This window comes from Macadamia integrifolia, unplaced genomic scaffold (genome assembly GCF_013358625.1).
Source record: "Macadamia integrifolia cultivar HAES 741 unplaced genomic scaffold, SCU_Mint_v3 scaffold164, whole genome shotgun sequence".
NCBI classification, from domain to species: Eukaryota; Viridiplantae; Streptophyta; class Magnoliopsida; order Proteales; family Proteaceae; genus Macadamia; species Macadamia integrifolia.
In genome coordinates, this window is record NW_024868286.1 from 230,965 (window position 1) to 248,391 (window position 17,427).

General features: G+C 38.6%; 1 protein-coding gene across 1 annotated transcript; it reads right to left on the reverse strand.

Annotated features, from left to right (window-relative positions):
* Positions 1–494: 494 nt before the first annotated feature.
* On the reverse strand, positions 495–17,388 carry LOC122064382 (RWD domain-containing protein 1). Its single transcript, XM_042628096.1, has 11 exons — positions 17,216–17,388; positions 15,366–15,431; positions 15,181–15,248; positions 14,221–14,257; positions 13,994–14,063; positions 13,062–13,119; positions 10,291–10,419; positions 1,739–1,830; positions 1,268–1,352; positions 1,022–1,100; positions 495–863 (listed from the first exon to the last, which is right to left on the reverse strand). Exons 1-11 carry the CDS (start codon positions 17,220–17,222, stop codon positions 787–789), a joined length of 768 nt encoding a protein of 255 aa, XP_042484030.1. The 5' UTR covers positions 17,223–17,388; the 3' UTR covers positions 495–786.
* Between the last annotated feature and the right edge of the window lie 39 nt (positions 17,389–17,427).

The window sequence follows — 17,427 nt, forward strand, 5'->3', positions numbered from 1 at the left end:
ATAAAGTCCGTACAATTTTCTGGATCTAAATCAAGTAGGGATTACATGAAGATTTTGTTCATATGGATATGAAAGCTGTTAAAAAAGATAAAAATCATTTTTCATAATTAATAATTAAGAGAGAGAGAGAGAGAGAGAGAGAGAGAGAGTATCCAATAAAATTCCATTCACACTGAAATCATCATGGTCAACATGATACGTTCCAACAAATTAACAAGCAGATCCAAGCCCCCTTTTTTCTATTTCTTTTCTTACCCCAAATTAAGCCCCAATATTCAACAAAACCAATTTTAAAATAATCTTCCAATATTGTGTGGACTTAGGAAACTACTTTAAATTTTTATTTTTTTATGTTTCCAGAAAAAAAACTGGTGTCACACCTTTGGACAATGTTACAATTGCCACCCATTGAAGACATACTCCTATCATGTGGATGGATTCTTTTCCTCAATTTACCACCCCAACTTAGAAAAGGGACAAATAAATAAAATTGATTTTCCAGGAAATATTTTCCATTGAAACTAATAGAGCTTAGAGCAAAGTAGAAATTTCAGTCTAATGTAAGAATATCTGGTTCTTCCCTCAATGGGAAATGATAGAACTTCATAACATTGTGTCTACCCACCCCACATAAATACCAGATAATAAGTCCCGTTGCACAATATGGTTAACCAAAATCTGAATGTTTCTAACACATTGCTTATTCTTCAGCCCGATCTCCCTCAGCTATATTTACGCCCATCCCCTGCCCTGCGCAGGGGATAAGCGATCAGTTTGCCAAACATTTCAGTTGCCTCTCCTTGAAGAATGGGTTGATGAGTCTGACTTCTCTGCCAAATAGTGCTCAAGCATATCATCATCATCTGCAGAAACAGGACATCGTCTTTTTAGCTCAATAAAATACTTGGGACATATCTAACTAATATTACCGTTCCCAACTGGGGAAAAAAAATCATCAAAAGCAATCAGCAGCTTTTTCGGTCTGCCACAAATAAATTTAAAATGAATGGGGAGAAATCACCTTCAAAATCCTCATCATCAAAGTCAATATCTTCCTCGTCGTCTTCTTCACCCTCTTCAGTGACTGGCATAGCACCTTTCTGTCAATGGGGGCAAAAGAATATTATTTGAGTCTAAGACATGGTTGCTCAAAGCTTGGGCTATTGAATGCCATCCCCCCCCCCCCCCCCTCCTCTTTTTAAAGGGGTGGGGGGTGTGAGGGTTCTCCAATCTATAGTAAGAAACTGTCGGGAAAAACTAAAAATACCGCGGAAGCTCTGCCGCTTTCAAACCACTGTCGCCCTGTGAGCTTCTTCTCCTTAGGTGTTGCAAGTGCAGACTCCGGCATCAACCTGAAAATCACATGGGTTGTCAGTCATGAAGATTGAAGTCAGTTACATGAATATATATATATATATATATCATACGACAACGAAATCTAACTAAAGTCAGTAAATCAAGAAAATAAAAGTACATGAAAATGATATCTAATCAACATCAATCCTAAAGCATAGAAGACCCGGCAAGCACCATCATCAAGATTAGAGATCATGATTCTGTGCTATTGACAATTCCTTCTATTGATAAAGATAATCTTCTGCCATTGCACAGTATCATTTCTTTAACCAACACCATTATCTAACGACATTGACTGCAGGGTTTTTTTTTTTTTTTTGGGGGTGGGGGTGGGGGTGAACATGCAAACAAATATTATGCCATGCTTCGTGTGATTACTTACTTGGCTCGTTCTAGGGCCAACTCTGCTTCAAATCGTTCTCTCCATGCAAGAAAAGTCTCAACGGTAACTGGTTCTCCATGTGGTATAACTATCTGAAATTGAAATATGATTAAGATAATCAATCAAAAGAACAGAATGTATAAATGAATATGTGAAGCTCAAGATCAAATGCACCAAAGAGAATAACAGTCATCATAGAACTTGACAATGAGCAAAACTACACGTTGGGTCACAATACAAGAATGTTTACAAAGACGATTAAGAGTAAAATAAAATCAGATGAAACAAAAACCTGTACATAATTACGAATGACTATCACCACAATTTCTCTAAAGCTTGCAGAATATAATAAAGAATAACATTATAGTCATGCTTCAGGAGTTACAGCAATAACTAGAATGAACTGTAAATGACAAAGCTGCCATGCTCTTTCCAGAAGCCATAACAAAAAAATAAACTGCAGACATTTAGAGAATACCAAACAAAAGTTGATTTTTTATTTATTATTTTTTTTGGGGGGGGGGTGGGAGGTTGTGTACGGATAAGTAGAAGTAGATATGTTCCATGATACTATAGATGACCAGGCTAAGTCGTGTGGAACACCACAGCAGATGACAATGCAAAACATTTCTTAAGCAGTCAGTACGAATAACAAGAGAGCATAAGACTAATCGCCAGTCTTTCATTGGTTTAAGCAGGAATAACAATTTTGGAGCTGAAATCCAGCATGTAAAAAGCGCAACAATTCTGGATCAGGTTTTACACTGTAGTGGATACTGGGTCCAGAGTTATTTTGCACATACACAAATAGGAAACATTTTTGAAGAAAATCAAGTCCAACTCCCACAAACAGTAATTTTAGCATGCCTCCCAGTTTTTAGCAGTGGACCAGGTGATGCAGTACTGAAGACATGTCGCAGTAGGACCAAGAAAGGCCAGGCCTAATGTGGCCCATCCTATTTTAAGGCTTGGGTCCAATTTGTTTCTTGTTATAAATTGTTTCTTTTATGTTTTAAGTTATTTTGAGTCAGTCCTGTTGAACCGGTGGTTTACTTGTTTCAGTTTAGATATTTATTTCACTGTCTTTTAAGTGTTTTAAGTTGGGTCCACCTCAAGCCATGTATAGTTTTAAAAGGAGTTAGGCCAAGCATCTAGGAGTCGGCTAGGGGGTTTTCCAGCCCCACTCTAACTCCTTTTCATAGTCATCAATAAATAATAGGCATGGGGTCTTTCAGCCCACGATTTGTTTTTGAAAATAGCTGGTGCTGCTGCCTCTCTGCGTGGAGTGCTCTTCCTTGAGAAATCAAGGCGTGAATCCTGTGATTGGTGCGAATCCAATCAATACCTTGTGGCGGGAAGCCCAGCAGCCATTGCTCTTTGTTTAACCTTCGTTAAGGTATTGTTCTTCAGTTCACTTCTCTGCAATTCGATGCATTAAAGCTTCCTGTGATATCCAGTCCTATTCTCACTAGGTAATATAGTACCAAATTTGAAGACTCAAAAGTTTACAAAAAAAAAAAAAAAAAAGAGACTCAAGACAGTACCAATAGACAAGATCTTTAATCAAAGGAATAGTTCACATTTAGGGAGAATATAGATCACACAAAATCAGATGTTCAATAAGGGCTGAAACTCAAATCAAGTTCAGTATACATAGGGTAAAATACTTGCCAAAATTCTGAGATTGATCCAAGGGCTGGATCAGAAAATATGGATCAATCCTAGTTGAACTAGGGCAAGGGCAAAACTGTAATTTCACAAACCACAATAGGGTTCAGAAAAGAAGAAAGTAATGATCGACTGATTATCAGTAAAACACTTGAGAAAAAGAGAATGAACGTAAAACACTAAGGGCCTGTTTGATTAGTGGTATTTTGATGGAGTGGGATTCTTGGGGTGGGATTCTTGTATGAATTATCCCACCCCAATGAGTAGTTAGGGTGTTAGGTTAATTGGGGTGGGAGTTTGAGCAGACGAACTCATTTTTCCTGTTGGCCCACGTGGCATAGCAATTCTCCCACCCCACCCCTTTGCAAAGTCCTGCAAAATCGGTAGGACTTTGCTGGGATTTTGCAACTTAGAGGCTTGACGCTCTTAACTGCATGCCAACCTGTCTCTCATCACCGTGTTGCACTGCCCAACCATCGTGCACAGTCGCTGCAACACTAAACAGCTACTGCTGCAAGCCAACATAGATGCTGGAAATGCGTTCCTCACCTAAATCACAAGCCACCACAACAGTACCCGCAAGCCGTCTCTTCTCACCCAAATCACAAGCCACCACACGCTTGTGATCTCGTCTGCTTGCAGCCTGTAACCTAGGCTGAAAACATCATAAAAAAAACACAAAAAACAAAATAGAAAAACAGAGAAGAAGATGAACAGTAGTATTATAGGGATTTTTATTTTTTTTAAACCCAATCGCATTTGGATTTTTTCTAAAAACCTAACGTTTACTTCACATTTGGATTTTTTTATTTTTTGTTTTTAAACCCAATGTTCCCATTGCACTTGGGATTGGAATGAACCCAAAACATTTTGCCCTTCTTCTTCGTCGCCCTCTCTTTCTTGATCAGCTTCTGCATCTGCGGCAACCCAATTTACAACGGCTTCATTTGCCTAGACACAAATTCCTCTTTCCGGATCCAACCCCAACACCCTCCTCTCTTCTCTCTCTTCCAACGCCTACTCTAATACCACCATCACCCAAGATCTTGTCTCCATTTACGACCTCTATTATTGCACAAGCTGCAGCAGCAAGCTCAAAAAAAAAAAACAACAACAACAGAGAAGAAGATGAACAGTTCTCCACCGCTTTTCACTTTTCCCATTTGCATCCAAACACGATAAGGGTGGGATTGAACAGTAACTATCACAATAATTTCCTTTCCTGTTGCTCACCCCATAAACATGTGGGGCCTACATGTCATACTTTCCCACCCCATAAACCCCTCTAAACAAACGGGGCCTAAGGAAACTAAGTTAAGAACAGAATTAAAAGAGTAGACATACTAGGCCATGCTAGGTTTGAACTGAAGGAGTACAGTGGGTAACATGATCTACATATATTCTATGACTGGTTATCAAGCTTGGATGATTATTTGACTGATTCAAACTCTCAGAAACAAGAAAGATGAAGTTGGCTCGAACAAAATTGATTGGTGTCGCACATAAATGGTGGACTTATGAAAGGAAGCTTGAGAATCGTGGTAAAGCACCCACTTTGGAGGAGATGAAAGAACTGAAAGAAAAATACCTACAAGAGCATATCCGAAAGAAGTTGGCCCTTCTGAAAGATTACCATCAACATGCATTTTAAGTTGCAGAACTTAAAGTGTCCGGATATAAAATTCAGTTCGCAAGCTGGAGAGTGTTGGAAATCTGACACCAACAATGTCAAGGCAAAGGCTGAATTCAAATTCATAATACCGAAAGAAATTAAGAGAGCACCAATTAAAGAAAATGCGCCTGAAGAAGATTAAAAAGATGAAGTGATCACAATGAACTGTGATGATAAAGAAAAGACAATGCTTGAAGCTTCAAAGACACAAGGAAAACAGGTAGAAGATTTTACTGAAGAAGTCTACCTTGAAGAGACCGAAGTAGACAAAGCTGAAACAGTGGAAGATGAGGTAGTGGTCGAGAACGCTCCACAAGAAATCGTCGACAGTTATGATGTTATTCTTGAAGAGGTAAAGCTTGTCTCAAGTCTTCGATGAGAAGGCTACTAAAGTCGAGGACTCCATGAATAGGATGCAGTTGATATAAATTCAGAGGCTGAGCACATAGAGTTTGTTACGCAACCAAGGTTCTTTGAAGAGAAAGCTCAACACGTTGAATGCTACATTTCTAGCGTCCCCAACTGCCAAAGTTTTGTTATGGTTCGATGGAATGCTCACCATATAAAATTGATTCCTTAACTTTGCAAAACTTGAGGCCAAGTTTTTTAAAGATGGGGAGAGATTGGACGTTCTCGCCAACGCGTAGCTGGGCGGCCGCTAACCAACCAGTTCATTAAGAATCTATATTTGGTTGTCAGTGTAGAGCCTTAAATTGGGTCGTGTCCATATACTGAGAATTGATGTTGTTAAATCACCTAAATGATTTAAATGGGCTTATTTTATTAAAAAATAAGCTTTGAGTTGGTTATGTATGTGTTAAGCCTTTGATTCAATGTGCTCTCATTATAACGGGACACTTTAATGGGCCTATAATATGGCTAGGCATACGGGACTAGTTAAGCAAGTGTCATTATTTCTTTATTTAATTGTTATTAAGTGTTATAGTTAGGATGGATTAGGATTCTATAAGTCCAGTCCTGTTTGGAGTAAGTTTCCTAGTCAGTTATGTTACCTAATTAGTTAACAATTAAGTTGGGCCTTTCCTTTTGATGTAGGTTAGGGGGCCAATCGAACGAGCTACAGGGTTCCCTTCCAGAACTGGTGGCCAGCCATTGAACGAGGCCATTCCTGGCCCATATCTGACCCTGATCGGACCCATTGAGCAGCAGCCTTCTCAGCCCAGATTTGGGCAATTATTGGTTACTATTTTTGGTCCTTCAGTCCAGCTCAGCAGCAGTCCATCTTCCCATGACCAGCAGTGCTTTAGCCTCCATTTTTGCCTTCAAAAGGAGCTTCTAGAATGCATACAGCTGTCCCTTATTGTTGAAGAGAGCAGCTTCAAGAAAGGAGTCCCAGCAGCCATCGAACTACATATATCCTAGGATTTAGTTTCTAGAGGAAATTACACTCCCCTCCCCTGTATGTTTCAAGTATTACATAACCCTCCCCTACGAAGTTTGAAATTAAACTCCCCTTCCTCCTAAGTTCTAGATTCTATCAACAGTACCCTGACCGTGAGTGAGGAACCGTTAAGTGTATTACACTTTTTCCATAAACCCCAAAATACCCCCAACTTTTTACCGTCTTCTTCCTTGAGAAGACGATGGACACTCGCTAGCTGTAACTCTTCCTCTTCATTCCTCCATGGTTTCTGAACTTATGAAATCGAAGGTGGTTCATCTCCAAACTTTTGGCGATCGAAGGTGGTTCATCTTGTTCGTGATCGAAGATATTACATCTTGTTGAAGATCGGATTTGTTAATCGATGAAGATCAAAGTCTTAAGGTTAGTATAAATCGCAGATTTGGGAGAGTTAGGGCTTCGGGAGATTTAATCAAACACAATCGAAGTCTTAGGGCTTTGAGAGAGTTAGGTATTTGGGAGATTAAAGCTCTCGGTTGGTTTTTCAAAAGAGGCATTGAAGAATTAGGGCTGTGGCGATTTATCATAAATCTGAGATCGATTGGATGCAATGAGTGCCTGTATGTTCTCTCTTATTCTCTATTATGCTCTGTTTCTTATTCTTCAATGGTGAATGATGATGATTGATATGAAAATCGATGGTGAAAATTAGTCATTTTCTTTCTTCCTCTCTTACCATTTTTGGCTTTCATTTGATTTACAAGCTACTTGAAATCCAAGTTGATCGGCTCAAACAAACTAACCCTCGATCGGCTCCCAAGAGTTGAAATCCAAGTTGACCGGATCAAACAAACTAACCCTCGATCGGCTCTCAAGAGAGTGTTTTTTAAAGAAAGGGGAAGGGGGTAAATGAGTCATTTAACATGAACTTCTAACAGAGTTAACAGCATAGGGTGCGGTTATAATTTCAAACTTCGTAGGGGTCTAAGTGTAATACTTGAAACATACAGGGGAGGGGAGTGTAATTTCGTCTAGTTTCTATTTTGATTGTCCAAGTTAGCTTCCTATTTTGTTAGTCAAGTAGTTGATATATATTGTAACTTAGGTTAGTTTCCTTTTTGTCATTAGTTGTTAGTTTTTAATTTATTCTTACTTGGTTAGCAAGTTAGAAAACAAATTATAAGGTTTTTCTTTCCAGCTTTAGTTTCCTACTTTAGAAATAAACGATGTAAGCCTATTTAATAAAATTTTAGGGGCTTCCTAGGGTCCCAGATAATATTCGGGTTAAAAAAAAAAACCTATGTAAGCCTATAAGAGGCACCCATCGATTGTACTAGACACAAGTTTGATTAATGAACTATTTGAGTGAAAACTCTTGGCTGAAAAGCTGTTATTGAGAGGTGGGATGCCTACACCTTGAGGGGTGAGATACTCATTCCATAACTCTTCTTCCACCTTTCTCAACCCCCCAATCAATTCTTTTTTTTCTTTTATTTTCCTCTTTATTTGTTTACTGTGAGAGAGTGAATTGACTCATTGAGTGTTCTTATAATACTTGAAGACCAGAAGCATCATAGAAGATCAGATTGAAGCAGCAGCCATGAAACGTAAAAATCGATTTCAGCTTGTCAGGGTTTTGGGGCCAAATCGACAGGAGCAATATCTCCCTATCCAGCAGCCTTCTTCGAAAAGTCTTCGGAGGGGTTCGAGACCTCGGTAGAGAGACCATTCAACCAGGGTTTCAGCCCCAGCTGACCAGCCAAAATCCAGCCGAAACTCTCTCTCCTTTTCTCCATCAAAACCCTGACTCTGAGATGATCGACCCTTGTGTTGCTGCCCTTCTCCAAGTCTGGTTACAGCTCTAATCGGTGGACTTATTGCAGTGTTTTGAGGCTTCATTCAACCAGATCTGTGATTTGATGTGAGTTGCTTGTATTATTGGGGTTGTTTACCATAGGGTGAACCAACCTTACATCACCTTGTTAGTGTTTGAATCTATCTTGGAGTCTTCTAAATGAGTTTGTAAGGGGGGTCCAGCATTGCTAACGAATTTGTTAAGCTTCTTCCTTGTGTGAAATGTGAATCAAGGTGTCATTGGTGTGAAACCAATCAACACCTTGCAGTGGGAAGCCCAGGTGCCATTGTTCTTTACTTGTTCCTTAGTAAGATACCATTCTGATCTTGATATTCTTTGCACTCTGTCCATTGTTGATTCCTGTGATACCTCGGTCCTATCTTCACTAGGACTGCTCTTTTGATTGTGATCTATATTCCTGATTTTGATTCTGTTCACTGAATTCTTCAACCAACAGTGTCCTTTTTTCATAACCTGTTTTCTAATTTCAATTCTGCTCGTTATTTCACACAGTCATTGTTCGAGTTGGATTGATCCTTGTGAGTTGTGCGACCTTAAAAACTGAAATCAATATAGTCTGTTTAGTGTTTACTATTCTGTTGGGTCTGGAATTAATAACCCATATTGATATTCTGTTAGTCTATAAAAACCTGCAATCAGATCATTATTCTGAGATTTAACTTGACAGATTTAACCCTATCCTAGTATCAGTAGGAATCCTCCACAATTCCTGATCTAGTCATCGGATCAAGCTGAGATTTTCAGCAGGTTAATAACCCCTAAAAAGAGAACTTGATCAGGTTTTCATCGTGCCCTAATTATATGATTTCATTACATCTGTTTTCTACCAATATAATTTTGTTACATCTGTTTTCTACCAATTCTGGAATTTTATGTCTCTGTTTTGATTCTGTTTTGGACTTTTAGTACTGGTTATAAGTTTACAACCCTTAAATCAGTACTTTATTACCAGGTATTGTTCTTGGACTGCTCAGACAACATAAGTTCTCAGCAGAATGGTGAGCCGGCCCTGAATACAGAGGACCTAAACCACAAACACACTGCACTCTGCAGCACCTCCTGGATTCCACATCCCTCCAGGTAATGAGGTTTCTTGACCTAGGTTGCTAAATTGGTATTTCTCTTGCTTCATAAAATTAATCTAGGTTCAAAAATACATCTTCACCAGCTACCATTTAAACACTGACCTACTTACTGTAGATCGTAACAGCTCAAAATCTCAAATTTAGAAGCCAGGGACAAAATGGGAGTAACAAAAGGTAGCAAGGCTTAGTGATGCAGGATAGAAGCCAGAAACATCAGCATAATATCTAACCAAATATATTGAAGCTATGGGAACATAGATGTGGCTGCAAGAGTAACTGCAAACTAGTGGAAAATACATCTAATTTCTGTTGTATTTTCATGGTTGCATTCATACTTCAACAGAAAATCAGAACATGAAATGTGATGGAAAGTTGGAGGAAGAAAAGTGTCGCTTTGAGAAGAATTTTTTCCCCCATAAAAATGTCACAGAACAACTTTTTGAGTGATCAGTAATGCAAAGGTCACGATGTAGATATTCTTTGACTTTCTACATGCCACAAGGCATGCCAGGAAAGGGTTTGTAAGGGTGTTGGTATTTTATGTTACATTTAGCGTGATCCATGAGGGCTCTCCACTTTACGTGATCCAAAACCAGAAAAACCCTTAGGAAAGTGATTTGAAAACATGAAGGCCATAATATTTTTTTATAAGTAACCCAATTATTTTTTTGAGTCGTGTTTCAACTTTCAGGTAAGTAAAGTTAAGCACTACACCTAACCACAGAGATAAAGATGAAAAACACCAACGGTCCAAAATCACAAGTTTAGTTTCTTGTAGCCAAGGAGTACAAAATATAGCTTGGCAACATCAACAGAGATCACACCTGCAATTCAGAAAACACAGCATCATAAAGCAGTGAAAGTCATAGGCAGGACAAACAGCCATACGTCATCTTTAGCTGTATCTTCATCTTCGGTGTCTGAAACCCCAGCATTTTGACCATAGCTTTCACTCAACCAATCTTTAGCCAATGTAACAAGTGTGTAGACCATAGCCATACCAAGATTCTCAGATGCCTGTGAAACATAAATGAGTCAAACATCACTCTAAGCAAGTTGTGAAACCAATTTCAGAAACAAACACAGAAGATCATTTTGCTAAATGAAACCAATTGGGATGGATCGGGGGTATAGTATAGGTGAGTCAATTAACAATCTATTCTTAATTTGAGTTTTGAGGCATTTCCTAGAGATTACATGATAAAATAGATTTCAGCACCCCACTTATCGTATGGTCAAGGGGCCTCATATAATGGGATATTCTACTCACCTAAGGATTAGGATTAGAAAAACTCATGTAACTCCAGAACTGTAGGGAGTTTATGTACCAAAACCAGCAACTGAGATTTAATTAAACATATTAGTTTCTTGGTCCAGTTTGATGGCTTGGTTTGCTGCTGGCCTTCCTATTACTTTGAACTACATCAACTTTTCCCCTTTATAAATACTCATTCACAAGTTTGTAGTGATACCAAATCAGACCCGCATGCTCATCCTTCAATTGGAGGTAGAAATCAGCAACCCTCGATATCGTCCCATCAGTGTAGTGGCTCTATTGCTCCTACAGAGCTCTGCTACCAATTAATGGGGTATTCTAATCACCCAAGGATTAGGATTAGAAAACTTCATGTAACTCTAGAATCGAAGGAGTATATGAACCAAAACAAGCAAATGTGATTTAATTAAGTATATTAGTTCATTCTTGGTCCAGTTTGATGGCCTAGTTTTTGCTGGCTTTCTTGTTCTTTTGAACTACATCATCATAACTCTGACTTAGCTTATCAGTTTGGTCTGGAATTTAGCAGAATAGTAGCTCTATAACTTTAGAACTGACCCCCAAAGCTTTAGACCAAATGGAGATTTTCATCACAAGTAATGACTCTTTTTAAGTTTACTGGTTTCCGACCCCAACCCCCACCACCGCCCCCCCCAAAAAAAAAACAAAAGAAAAAAGGTTACCAAAATTAAGTTTGTCGAAGTCTACTGGCATAGTTTCCTACACAACCACTTAGATGGAATCTACTTAATGAGACCTAGTTTTGCTAGGTTGGAAGAGTGATGCAACAAATCCAAAATAACATCAACAACAACTCAGCCTTACCCCAACTATATGGGGTCGGCTACATGGATCCAATCAAAGACGGCAAAAGAAAAGGAAACGAGCACACCACAACAAAAATAGAAAAATCTCACCTACATGGGGTCCGGTACATGGATTCTTGCCCTCCAAAAATATTTATCCGAGGTCATACTTGGCATCAGACCTAAACTATGCATGTCTTTCCTCACTACTTCTCCTAATCATTTTAGGTTTGCTAAGCTCTTTTAGATTCTATCTGAATCAGATCACTCTTCCTTACTAAAGCATCCTCATGCCTCCATTGAACATGGTCATACCACTTCAAACGACTTTCTCGAAGCTTTACCATGAATCGGGGCAACTCCCAAATCCACATTCTAATATGGTCATTCCTTACTTTATCCTTCCTAGTTTTGCCACACAACCATCTAAACATTCTCATCTCTACTACATGAAGCTTATTTATATGATACTTCTTCACAGCCCAACGTTCCACATTATACATCATAGCTGGTCGAATGACTGTCCTATAGAACTTTCTTTTAAGTTTTTAAAACCTTAAAGGAATACGTTGGTCACACAACACCCCAGACGCACCTCTTATCTTCATCCATCCCACCTTAATCCTTTGAGAAATATCATCATCTATATCACCTTCTTTATTTATAATTGACCCCAAACACCTAAAAATGATCACTTTGGGGTACTTCTCTTTCCTCAATCTTCACCATTTCATTATCCATCGTAGTGCAACTGAAGTTAAACATCATTTACTTTGTCTTCGTTCTACTTATCTTAAAACCTATTGATTCCAAGGTCAATCTCCATAGCTCAAACTTAGTGTTAATCTTGGCCTTAGTCTCATCCACCAAAACAATATCATCGGTAAAGAGCATACACCATGAAACCTAGTCTTGAATGTTCCTGGTTTAAATCATCCATGATAAGCGCAAACAAATCCAACATATCTAGGAAATTGTCTTTATAGGTAACATGCCAAATTTCAGACTCAAATTCAATCATATACCCTACCATGTATGTCCATGCACCCATTCATACTCCAATGCATCCTCTTGGTAGTCCTAGATTTTTCAGTCTTGTTTTGCCACATGGTCAAATTCTGTTTAGGCTGAAATTCGATATTTGGAAGTTTAGTCTTAACTCTTAACATAATTAATTTCCGAACTTCAATGTCATTTGATGTTTTAAAAGAGGCTCAAGAAGTTTCCACTTTCCAATCTTAAGCCTGCAGAACTATAATTTTTCTCAAAATTTGCATTGTGGTCATTATTTGGCCTAATGTAGGAGTATATTAGGCCCATCACCCACTAGGATTAGGTTTATTGGAACTCATCCTACATAGACGTTGCACTAACACCTACACCATTTCATATAGGAAACATATACCTATTTGGGGAACATTGTGATGCAAAGGAATTCACTCAATAACGAGGCCACTCAAGATGCAAGATAAACACGAGATAGAAACCTTAGTGGCAGAAAGAAATAAGCATAACAGAACAATGTATCAAAAGAATTTACAAAAATCAAATCAAAGTACAATTCTTGAGAAAATAACCTCTTGCTCAAGCTTTGCTTTTAAAATTTTAAGATCCTCTGATTGTATCCCTCGTATACTGCACAGCATACCATTTTTCAAAAATTAGGAAATACAAAATCATTTAGACCAACTCAGGAATATTCAGAGGAATTAATACAAATAGACAAAAGAGAGCAATTCTATATGCATATGGAGTTAAGTCCATGTAAGTGTCCCACAGACTAATGGACCATTGGTAAATTGAATATTCCAGGATTAATGGTATCACTAGCTTTTGAGCTGCATAACCACCTCTTGCATACATATGAATAGCCTTCTGATGATGAAGGATAAAATTACAAGTACCAGTAGAAGAAGAAACTGGATAAGTAAGAGCATTATCCGAAACACATATGATGCAGTGGCATCAATGGCTCTAGAAATTCTGAAACTTCACTTCCAGCAAAGGTAAACATTTATAACCAGATTGGGTTGAATTTCCAAAGACAAATTTCTTCTTGCTTTAGCTTCGCTCAGCGGCGCAGGAGATTAACTTGACGACTGGTGTTGGAAGACGATCCAACCTCTATCTAATTTTCCATTCAAGTCTGTAAATTTGTGTGCATGTCATGGTTTCAATTCCAGAATCTCTAACCAGAATTAATTTTTATAATTCCCCAACTCTCGTAGTTTAAGTTGCTCAGAATTTGTCAATGAATTGGGCCAATTGGCTGCAGGTCATTTTGAGGTTTATTAACCCCGCCTGAAATGCATCACTATAGCCGTTTAAGACTAAGTTTACACATCTATGTTAGATATGAAATATAAATGAGAAAGAATTTTTCTATTCTTCCTCTAAGAATAAAAATAATAGAATTTCATTTGACAGACAGAAGAGAAGAGAGTTGGAATAGAATATAGAAAATATGCTTTGCACAATGATGTTTAGACAATAAAACGCATTCACTTACCTTTTTACATTCAGATATGGTGGTTCGTCTGGATATTTTTCAGTATGTGAGAAAATTAGAGCCAATTGAACTGCAACAGAGAAAAAATTAACAGATATCAACCCATGTAAAGAGGTGATCTAGGTGATACAACTTAAACTTCCACAAGAATGTAAGTCAGAAATGGCATTATGTTGGATTTTCTTATACTGAAAACTAGTATGCTCCAATTAGATAAATTGAGATACCTGGAGTGGTTGTTGATTCATCTGCATCATCCTCATCCTGTAGAACAAAAACATAAATCTCAGAACATGTAGAACACCCGGAACAAGAGGACACCCTGAATTTAAATGACTAGCAAGCAACTATTAGTGCATAATCTTCCCTGGCTGCTCACAAGCAGAGATCTTTAAAGTTTCAACTGTTATCCTTCCTACCAAGTTGGAATAATATGACGGTGACACATGTTGCCAGAAACCGATAGCTATTCATATAACATATGCAAGTTAAAAAAGAGTTTTTTAACAAAAATAAAACAAACCAATGCAACAAGATTCCGAGGACATGGAGACATCTGACAGTTAAAAAAAATCAAAGGCTATAAGTTGATTATACCACATGAAATGCTTTCCCTTTCTTTTTTCTTTTAAACAAAGAAGAGATTTCATCAACAATATATGCTTTAGAGCAAGGCAGATCGAGCATCAAGTACAATAATCAAGTCAACCTATAATTAGAGCATCCCACTTAAATAAAGATCTTTTAAATCTATGGTTTTTGAACTCTTTGCAGAAAAATGACAAACAAAAATGCAGACTATTTAACAAAAAAGAGAAGTGCGACTAATACTAACAGCCTCCTAACCCAAGTTCCAGAAAGTTTTATAACATACAATAGGCCCCTTTATAATCAGTTCTGATGAACAAATTATCTCTTATATTCATAATACTTTGCCAACTTGGGCCCGTGGTCCCTAACTAAATAATCAATTAAGTGGCCATTAGGTTACAAAGTGAAATATCAAAATTTTTCCTTCCAACCAAACAACTATTGAAATGTTTTCTTTTCCTTTTTGCATTTCATTTTACCTTACTTTACCAATGAAAATTTATTCAAGTTTACTACCCTTCACTTCTAACTAAATGGGGACCAAGCAAAGCTCTAAGCAGAAAATATATTGTTTCAATAAAAAAACAACTCCATACCTGGGGAGATAGAATAATTTGGAAGCAACGATTTGATGTACTGAGGCCACTCTCATGAGAGGGAATTTCTGCCATTGAACAACACAGAGATAAGCATCCTTTTGTTTATATGGCTAGAGGGAAAACCTTAAAAATAAACCAAATAACAACATGACCAATAAATCTAACCCAGTAACGATGCAAACCTTTGAAGTCATCCATAAGTATAGCTTGCAATGCTTCAAGTTCCATCTCCTGCTCTTGGGCATAGTCTGTACAAAACTGCTTGTAAGAACGATGACAGTGTAATTGTATACCAAAAATCATTTGCAAAACATGTTGCTTTATCGATAAAATTCTGTAAATCAATGTCCTAAAAAAAAAATGTAACACTCCTGTACCATTTCTATCAGGAAGCAAACGAACATGCACCATGTGTAAAAATATTCCTAGAAATATTTTAGAACAATGAAAATAAAAACTTTGGAAATCCACCAAAAGTAACACCTGGGCCCTTCCCCAACTTAACCCTAGCCCATCGGCCCCACCCCAGCAAACTGTTATCTCTGGCCCAACCATCCATCGACCCCCCTACCCTGGTCCATTCAACCCATCGGCCCCCCTCACTGGATCCAGCAACCAGGGTCCCACTGGGGGTCCTTTTGACCCATCAAGCAACCCATCGAGTACTCTCCTTCTCCTGCCATCAACACAACTTGCCAGCACCTCTTTACGCCTCTGCAAGCTTCCACCTTGCACCCTCCTCTTGTGGAGAAGGCTCCCGACAATCCCACCTTAGTTTACCACCCCCCCTCTCAAGGAGTACCACCAGCAACTCAAAACCCATCCTTCCTCCTCCTGCCTTAACTGGCCCCTTCGAGATCCGCAAAGCTTTTGCCGCACCTCCCTCCTTCTCAATGAATACTTGGGCCCATTAGAATGTCCAGGGTCTCAACTTGTCGACCAAGTATGTCGATATCCGCTCCCGCCTCAACTCCAACCAAGTTTTGTTTTGCTACCTCCTTGAAACTGAAGTCCTTGAAGGAAACATCCTCCTCCCCCTCCACCCCGATATTTCTGTTTCCATTGCTACTTCTTGGTCCTTCCTCTCAAACTACTCTAATTATCCCAATGGTTGTATTTGGCTCCTTCGGAAACACTCCAAGCTCAAGATTTCAATGGCCTCATCTTCCTCCCAGGTCATCTACCTCAAAATCTAAGACCCAAATGGTGCTAAAAGCTTCTTCTTCACAGTAATATATGCACATAACTGAGCCCCTGAGAGAAATCCCCTTTGGGAGGACCTCCACTCCTTTACCCCTAGGTTGGCTCCATCCCTTGGGGGGGTTACCTGATCCAGAGTGGACCACCGTGGACATCAATTTGGAAGTGTGGTGGTATGTTACAATCTCATATCAATTGTATGGGGGTTGATCCCACATCGGTTACATAAAGGGATTTGATGTGAGTTGATATGGTCTTGGGTTCCCTCACCTTATAAGCGAGTTTATGGGATTGAGTTTTCCCAATGTTCGTATCACATGTGGCATATGTGGCATAACCCCATTATAAAAGGTACACTTAAGAGGGAGAGAAACCTAGACGTTGTCATGGTGGCTCAAAGGAACCTCCCTAATGGTGAACGGTATGCATCTCTGTTCTCTTTGTGATATTTGTAATTCATGTAGTGCAACGCTAGATATTGATATATGGTTTCGGAATGTTAAATTCCTTCAAAAATTTTGAACTTTTTGTAGGTTCTATGTATCTGTGGTTTTTTTTTTTTTTTTTTTTAATCGAATTTATCAATTATTGACACCATCAAAACTAACAACAGCATCAAATCACATCGATAAAAAAACCCAGAAGTTCATTATCGGTTTAAGCATGTTTTGACGGCAATCTAAGAGAGAAACGTAATCTTTAAATGTAAAACTATTTTTCCCTTCAGTAAAACAAGAGGAGAGCAATCCGGAAATAACATGCAGGCGCATCTGGGAATTGGAATTAGATGATAACACTATGAATAAAAGGTATAGTACGACTCAGAATCTACCAGTCATGGTCGGCCCCTGCTAACAGAATCCTTGATCTCCTCTCTATGATTCGTCCCCTCCACTTCGTTACTCAAGTATAATGGAGTAGCAGACGCAGCCAGTGGTGAAAGCAAACCTCAGCAGCTACTTCTTCTATTTTGGATTTTGGAAGAGGCAAACTTCTCACCCAGACGCCCAGCGCAAGATCGTCTTAAGAGTCCGGATCAGGTCT